General features: G+C 53.4%; 1 protein-coding gene across 2 annotated transcripts; it reads left to right on the top strand.

Annotated features, from left to right (window-relative positions):
• Window positions 1-2,756: 2,756 nt before the first annotated feature.
• Window positions 2,757-7,101, top strand: SLC52A3 (solute carrier family 52 member 3; the record flags this gene model as incomplete). Of its 2 annotated transcripts, none has more annotated exons than XM_080716608.1 (4): window positions 2,757-3,323; window positions 4,869-5,344; window positions 6,466-6,589; window positions 6,889-7,101. In XM_080716608.1, 4 exons carry the CDS (start codon window positions 2,757-2,759, stop codon window positions 7,099-7,101), a joined length of 1,380 nt encoding a protein of 459 aa, XP_080572734.1. The 2 variants fall into 2 exon arrangements, with proteins under 2 accessions (XP_080572734.1, XP_080572733.1); XM_080716607.1 differs by having other exon boundaries at window positions 4,857-5,344.
• Window positions 7,102-8,572: the final 1,471 nt, after the last annotated feature.

Here is an 8,572-nt window from a genome sequence, read left to right as displayed (position 1 = left end):
ACACAAGAGGATTTCAGGCTAAATAAAGGTCAGCCTCAGCAATTTAGTGAGCCCCTCGGCAATTCAGCAAGACCCTGTTTCTTCCTTCCTTCCTTTCTTTCTTTCTTTCTTTCTTTCTTTCTTTCTTTCTTTCTTTCTTTCTTTCTTTTTTTTTGGTGGTACTGGGGGTGGAACTCAGAGGCTTTCTACCTCCAGGCTACACTCCCAGACCTATTTTCTATTTTATTTGGAAACAGGGTCTCACTAAGTAGCTGAGGCTGGCTTTGAACCTGTGCAATCCTCCTGTCTCAGCCTCCCAAGCGCTGGAATTACAAGTGTGCATCATCACGCCTGGCCAAGCAAGACCCTGTTTCAAAATGAAAAATAAAAAGGGCAGGCTCGGGATGTAGGTCAGAGGTAGAATGCCCCTGGGTTCAATCCCCAGTACTAAAAAAAGGAGAGAGAGAGCCAGGCGTGGTGGCGCACGCTTGTAATCCCAGCATTCGGGAGGCTGAGACCGGAGGATCGCGGTTCGCGGACAGCCTCGGCTACTTAGTGAGGCCCTCTGCAACTCAGTGAGACCTGGTTTCAAAATAGGGCAGGGAGTGTAGCTTGGAGGTCGAATGCCCCTGGGTTTCAATCCCCAGATCAGCAAAAAAAAAAAAAAAAAAAAAAAAGAGGGGGGTGGGTGGGGGAGAGAAGGCAAGATCAAAGCTCGTCAGGGGTGTCCTAGTCATGGGCTGCAGGCCCACTCCAGATCAGCATCCAGGCAGAGCCCCCTCCCTGCCTGTCAGCTGTCTATAGAAGGGTTCATGGCCCCGCAGTGTTCTCCACAGCGCTCTTACCACTGGGGGCGTCACGGGGGGGGGTAACTGGTGGGGACATTTTTCTGTTTTAATGGTTATGTACTGATTTTCATGTGAATTAGAAGATAACTATGTCGCCATACCTGCAGTAATAGCGACCTCTTAGTGCGAGCCTACGGTGTGCCTGGCTGTTTGAAACAACACACACTTACCAAGGTATTTGCCGCTCATCACCAACAAGATCCACGTGCTCTGCTCACTGTCGAAGGGCAGACGAGGGCACCGCCAGGCAACGTTACCTGCCCAGAGTCACCCGGCGAGGAAGGGGCAGACTGGGGTCACGCCCAGCGGCTGACTGCGGCCGCGCTCCTGGCCTGGCTGGTATTTTGGCTTCAGCTAAGGGAGTGGAAGAGCATTGAGAGCTCAAGTAGAGGGCCCTGGTGACCGGTCAGGAGGTGCAGACGGTGCTCGCTGGTGCTGGAGGGCTGGGGCAGGTGGGTTCAGAAGGCCCGTCGGGCTAGAGAGATCTCTGATTTCAGGAGGAAAGAAACGCATTGAAATTTTATTTCAGGTAACTATTTTTGTATTGCGTAGTATGTTGATGTGGTTCACAAATTAAAACTACATAAAAAGATGTATGTGGAGGGGCCGCTGGCATCCGCTGATATCCTGCCCCCCCTGTGGTTTACTCCCTGGATTTTGCTCGGGGATGGAGGCAGCCTAGAGACACCTGCTCTCAACCCGCCAGCTCTCCCCCTCCCGCCTCTCTGTATCAGGTGTGTGGGACCCGGCAGGCGGGAGGGGCACCGGCCACATCTTGCCGTTACAAGGCCATAGTGAATAGTGATCTTCTGCATGAGTCATTTGTCAAAGCAGTGACCTGGGCTTTGGGACAGTGTCACAGAGAGGAATGGCATCTTCTCACAGCGAGGAGGGTGATAATCTCCAGACAATGCGGGTTTGTTTGTGCTTTTTCTTCTGTCCGTTTATATCTTGGCCGACTTTCTTGAGTCTTTTGTCCTTGATTTGTCAAACTAGCTTGCCTATTAGAAAGATAAGCTGTTTATGTTTTATGTTGCAAGTACTTCTGCCTGGCCAGGCGTGGTGGTGCACGCTTGTAATCCCCGCGCTTGGGAGGCTGAGACAGGAGGATCGCGCAGGTTCGAGGCCAGCCTCAGCTACTTAGTGAGGCTCTCAGCAACTTAGTGAGACCCTGTTTCCAAATAAAGTATAAAATAGGTCTGGGAGTAGAGCCCGGAGGTAGAAAGCCCCTGGGTCCCACCCTTAGTACCACACACACAAAAAAAACTCTGCCTAATTGTCTTTTGACCTTGCTATTAGTCTTTTTCTTTTCTTTTTGATTTTGTCTTGGTTTTGGAGTTTTTTCCAGATGGGGTCTCCTGAGTCACCCAGGCTGGCCTCAGACTTGAAGTCCTCCTTCTTGGGCCTCCAAGTAGCTCGGGCTCCAGGCTTGTGCTCAATGCTCTGCCTCTGTTAGTGCCTTTGGCAGGTATTTTATTGATTGCTTTTGTATGTTTTATCATTTATGCCTTTGAATATAGCAAATGTTTTGGAAAACCTTCCCTTCTTTTTTTTTCAGTACCAGAGGCATTGTACCTCCGAGCTACACCCCCAGCCCTAGTTTCTAGTCTTTTTATTTTTGAAACAGGGTCTCACTGAGTTGCAAAGGGCCTCACTAAGTAGCTGAAGCTGTCCGCGAACCGTGATCCTCCGCCTCCACCTCTGCCTCCCGAATGCTGGGATTACCACGCCCGGCCAAACCTTCCCTTCTTGAAGGTTACTTATAAGGGAATTTGTGTTCTCTGCTAACAGAAAGTCAGCTTGTCCACCAGGAGAGAAGTAATAAGAGAGGAGGGCGGGAGAGGGGCAGGGCCAAAGTACAGTCTCTGTCGATGCTGAGCTTGAACTGTCCCCTGCTGTCCCCTCCGTCTGTCCACTGCAGGTGCCACCATGGCCCTCCTGACACACCTGCTGGTCTGCGTCTTCGGCATGGGCTCCTGGGTGGCCATCAATGGGCTGTGGGTGGAGCTTCCCCTCCTGGTGACGGAGCTGCCCGAGAGCTGGAACCTGCCGTCCTACCTCACCGTGGTCATCCAGCTGGCCAACATCGGCCCCCTCCTGGTCACGCTGCTGCATCGCTTCCGGCCCGGCTGCCTTCCGGAGGTGCCCGTCATCTTTGCCGTGCTGGTCGTGGGCACCGTTGCCTGCGTCCTCTTTGCCTTCCTCTGGCACGTGACGTCCCCAGTGCTGGGCGGCCACCACAGCATCGCCTTCATCGTCCTCACCTTCTTCCTGGCTCTGGTGGACTGCACCTCGTCCGTTACCTTCCTGCCCTTCATGAGCCGGCTGCCGCCGCCCTACCTCACCACCTTCTTCGTGGGTGAAGGCTTCAGCGGCCTCCTGCCTGCGCTGGTGGCTCTGGCCCAGGGCTCAGGCATCACCACCTGCGTCAATGTCACAGAGACACCTGGCACCACCTGGAGCCCCGGCACCACCACGGGGACCCACGTCACACAGGTATCCAGCATGACCCAGACGCAGGGCAGGGGAGGCAGACCTGCTCCCCCACGCCTTGACACCACCGAAATTAAAGTGTTATAAGGCAGATGAAGTGAAAGAACCATTTTAACAAAGCACATATATGTGGGAGTTTCCCAAGAACAGGAGGCTCAGAGGAGACCAGATGATTACTATCCTGAGCCACAGGAAGGTCTAGGCACTGGGGCTTCTGGGAGGCAGCTCTGGGGCAGTGTGGGAGTCAGGCTTCTCCTGTTGTTTAGACAACGCCTCTCCCATGATAAGAGTGGTCTTCTATCTCTTCCTGGTACTGATACCTTTACTACTGAAAGTACCAGTTATTCATTTATTTATTTATTCACTTACTTATTTTTGGTACTGGGGATTGAACCCAGAGACACTATACTTTTGAGCTATACTCCCAGCGCTTTTTTTTTTTCCCCCTCTTCTGGGTATGGAACCCAGGAGCATTCAACCTCTGAGCTAAAATAGGGCAACCCCTGCCCTATTTTTTATTCTTTATTTTGAAACAGGGTCTCACTAAGTTGCGGAGGGCCTCCCTAAGTAGATGAGGCTGTCTGCAAACCGCGATCCTCAGGTTTCAGCCTACAAAATGCTGGGATTACAAGTGTGCGCCACCACGCCCGCCTATACTTCCAGCTCTTTTTATTTTAATTTTTTTTATCTTGAAACAGGTAAGTTGCTGAGGCTGGCCTTGAACCTTGAATCCTTGTGTCTCAGCCTCCCAGGTACTAGGATTACAAGCATGCACTACCATGCCTGGCATGAAAATACCCTTTATATAAATTTTCTCTACAAATGGGCATCATTTCAGAATTCCTCTGTCTACAGTTTCTCCAAATAACCATCTGCAAATAATCAATGCCCAAGCAGTTTGAAGTGGTGTGTTAGCTGTTGACGGAACACCTGAGAAGAACTCCTTACGGGAGGAAAGGGTTGTTCGGCTCAGATTTTGGAGGTCTCTGTCGTGGTCAGCAGGCTCCAGTGCCTTGGGCCTTGGGTGGGGCAGCACGTCCTGGTGGCTGGGCGAGTGGGGGCAAGCCACTCAGCTCCTGGCAGCAGAGAAGCAGAGAGAGGAAGGAGCAAGACACACACAGCCCCCAAGGGCATACCCGAAAGGCCCCTCCAACTCCAACTAGGTCCTGCCTCCTGCGGGCCCCACCACCTCCTGGCAGAGCACTCTGATTACAAGTGGACAAGTCCACGGAGGAGGTCAGAGCCCTGGTGATCCTACACAGGGACCGAGCCTTCAACACGTGCGCCTCTGGGGACACTCCAGATGCAAGCCACAGCGCAGCAGATTCTGGTCTCTTACGGTTGGATTAGGGGGTGGGGACATGAGTGAATTCATGCCAGCGAGCTACAACCTAGGACAGGGAATATCTGAAATCCCTAGGATCCCGTTTGGGTTTAGAATCTGTTATTTATCAGTTATTTGCTAATAGCAATCACAATGTGTGCTCTCAAGTATCACGGTCATTCCTGTCCTTACCTGCATCATAACGTTCCCAGGAATGGGCCTCTGCTGAGATGGCCGGCTCTGCGGGCTCCCTGGAGAGCCGCTACCTGCCCGCCCGCTTCTCGCCCCTGGTCTTCTTCCTCCTGCTCTCCTTCATGATGGCCTGCTGCCTTGCCGCCTTCTTCCTGCTCCAGCACCAGGCCAGGGGCCAGCCTGGCTCCATAGAAGACCTGCTCAGCTCCCAGGTCACCCTCCACTCCATCCGGCCACAGGAAGGGAAGGACGTGGGCCCCTTGGGCCCAGTGGACGGCCCTGGGGGCACGGGGCGTTCAGAGAAGAAGGCGTCCCGCCACCGCCCAGCCCAGCTGGCCTTCATCTACACCCTGGTGGCCTTCGTGAACGCACTCACCAACGGCGTGCTGCCCTCCGTGCAGACGTACTCCTGCCTGCCCTACGGGCCCGTTGCCTACCACCTGTCCTCCGCCCTCAGCTCCGTGGCCAGCCCTCTCGCCTGCCTGCTCTCCATGTTCCTGCCCAGCAGGTACCCCCAGCCTGGAGAACTCTGGTTGGGAAGCACTCCATCCCAGAGCCCCACATTCCAGGCCCAGCCTCCCTGTGTGTCTGGTCAAGAGTGTGACTTTAGGGGTGGCAGGACCAATGGCTCAGATCGGCAGAATCTGAAAAGCCCAAAATGTTAGACATAAAACACCTGAGAGTAGTCAGGCATGGTGGCTCACATCTGAAATCCCAGTACTTGGGAGGCTGAGTAGGAGAATCACAGGTTTGAAGCCAGCCTCACAACTTAGCAAGATTCTCAGCAACCTAGCAAGACCCTGTTTCAAACACAAACAAAAAAAAAAATTTTTTTTTTTAATAGTGGGAGTGTAGCTCAGAGGTAGAATGCCCCTGGGCTCAATCCCACACACAATGAAACAATAGAAACAAACAAAAAACACCCAAGAGTCTCAAAATCCAAGAGTCTTGGAGTAGAAAGAATCCCTGGTGTCAGAGCAGATCCGCTGTCTCCACCCAGGGTGTAGACCAGTCTTGGTGTTGTGAAGACTGGGCCCCCAGAAACGTGAAACTAGGGTGATGGTGTCCTCGCTTGTCAGACCCGGGGGCTGACGGGAGGCTACCTATGGAGCATGCCACCTCAAGTGTTCTCAGGTACCTGAGACCAGCCAGGCAGGGTCATGCAGGTCACAGAGCCACCCTACAGGGCTCTTGATGAGATCAAAGCCTTCTTCCCAGCCCAGCTTCCTGGCCAAGGTTGGGATTGTCAGAGAAGGAAATGGCAACAGATAAGTGAAATTCCAGGGGAAGCCAGGGCTGGGCGGCCCTGCACTGGTTCCTGTAGATTACCTGAGGACGTCTGTTTTGCAGGTGAGGACACTGGGGCTTGGGGACCAGTCTTAAAGTTTAAATAGTGAACTTGGGATTTAACCAGGTCCATCCATTGCCAGGGTCCATCGAGTCCCTTCTGGTAGGAGGCTGGGCCTGCCATTAGGGCCGCAGTGTCCTGGTCCCAGATCCTCACCCCCACTGGAGCCGTTAGCCTGGGATTTGCCACATCTAACCCTGGCCCTGAAGGTGCTGGCATTCCACACAGTCCCCAGTGAAGGGGGCAGAGGTCAGGCCTGCATCTCCCCCACTCCACCCTAGGTCTCTGCCGTTCCTGGGCGTCCTCACAGTGCTTGGGACCAGCTTTGGGGCCTACAACATGGCCATGGCTGCGATGAGCCCCTGCCCCCTCCTGCAGGGCCACTGGGGCGGGGAAGTCCTCATTGTAAGTATCACACCTGTGCCTGCGCCCTGCCCCTCACCCCTAAAAGGCGTGAGAAAGCCTGGAACAAAGTCTCTGCCCGCTGCCCCTTGAGAAGCTTCAAGGGGGAGGGGCACTCCACATTGGGAGCTAGGGGCTTGAGGAGGTGACCTGGCTGTCCAGGCTGTCCCCAGCCTCAGGCCATCTGTACACCTTCAGTGGCCTTGTCTAAAGAGGTTATCCCATGGGGCTAGCCAGGCCATCCTAGAGCTCTCCGGGGCCCAGCCCCGCCCCTCTACACCTCCGCCTCCCCCATCTCGCAGGTGTTCTCCTGGGTGCTGTATGCCGGCTGCCTCAGCTACATCAAGGTGATGCTGGGCGTGATCCTGCGCGACCGGAGTCGCAGCGCCCTCTTGTGGTGCGGGGCGGCCGTACAGCTGGGCTCGCTGCTGGGGGCGCTGCTCATGTTCCCATTGGTCAACGTGTTGCAACTCTTCTCCTCTGCTGACTACTGCAGCCTACACTGCTCTGCCTAGGCCCGCTGCTGCGGCATGGGCATGACCGGGCACCCACTGTGCCCCATCTCCACCAGCACCGAGAGAGCCAGGGGTGCCTGAGGTCACAGCGCCCCGGCAGAGAGCAGGCCAGCAGACCCTGAGCCTTTAAGCCACGAACCTAAAGGTCCAACTAGGGCTGTGGGGAGTGCCACTGGCCTCATGAGCCCTCATCGCAGGGCACAGAACCACTGCTCTCAGGGCCTGGGATTCCACAAGTTCCAAACTTCTTTTGTTTGACTTTTGAGAGGTCTACTTGCAACATGCAGCTGGAGGCAGGCCCAAAGACATGAGAGGGAAGCAGCCAGGCTGCCTTGGAAGCGTGTGACCTTGGACAGTCCCTTGACTTCTCTGTGCCTTACCCATAAGAGGACAGGTACAATAAGCAACCTATCTGGTAGGCTTGGCACAAGGACGAAAGACAGTAGTAGCCAACACCGCAGGTCTCCTGATCTCCTTCCTGACAGCCCAGTAATAACAAGAGTGGCAGTCAACACCACCTGGAAGTGGGCAGAGGGGCCGAGAGTGGTGCCCTGCCCCACCCCTTCTGTAAGAGATGGCTAACAGCCGAATCCTGGGCATCCTGGCTTTCAGATTCCCCATGCGGATCACAAGCACCCTTCCTGGACGTGAAGCCCTGCTCTTCACGTGCTATCTTGGGAGGCAGAGATGATTTGGGGGAGGCTCTGAAAGCAGACCCCCACTAGACGGACTGGGCAGCATCCACGACCTTGGGAACAGTCCTTGAAACCAGAGAGGGCAAGAGAAGTTTGTTATTTTGTTGTTCTTTTTTAAAAATAAAGGTATTCCTTGCTTTGACACTCAGATTAGCTTCAAAGCAGACGTCTAGTGTGAACCCCCAAAACGTATCCATATAATCAGTTGTCAAGGCTGAGCTCAGACTGAACAGAACCAAGTTCAGAGAGATCTGGCCCTGGGACTTCTTTTCTGTAGTGGTTTTGTCTGCTGGCTGCCACCAGCACCACTTTCTTTTAATTGATTTTGAATAGTTAATGTATATTAACTATTCAAATCATAATACAAAGCAGTGTACAGAGAGGATCCCCAGCCGCTCCCCCCAGCTCCCCTTTCACACAGTGGCTGCAAGCACTTTTATTAGCTCGTATTGCCCCTTCCAAAGATTATGCAAAAATGTAAGCAAATACAAATAGCCTTTCTTCTTGGACCTTATTTTTACAGAAAAACTAGTAAACTACTGTGTACCTTTGACATCTCATTCAATAGAAATGGACAGAACCTTTCTCGTGGCTACACTGGGTTAGCATTCATTCATCTACCAGGTTCATTCATCCACCCTCCATAGGACATTTGAAGGTTAAGAATAAATTCTCCTCCTGAGTTAGAAAAACCTCTTCGAAAGCAGAGGAGAAAGAATTTTATCATTGAATGAACGTTTATGGATGAGCAGTAAACCGGACTTCATTGTGCGTGG

Source organism: Muscardinus avellanarius, assembly GCF_963383645.1.
Source record: "Muscardinus avellanarius genome assembly, chromosome: 19".
Classification (NCBI taxonomy): Eukaryota; Metazoa; Chordata; class Mammalia; order Rodentia; family Gliridae; genus Muscardinus; species Muscardinus avellanarius.
This window is presented reverse-complemented; position numbering and strand designations above follow the sequence as displayed.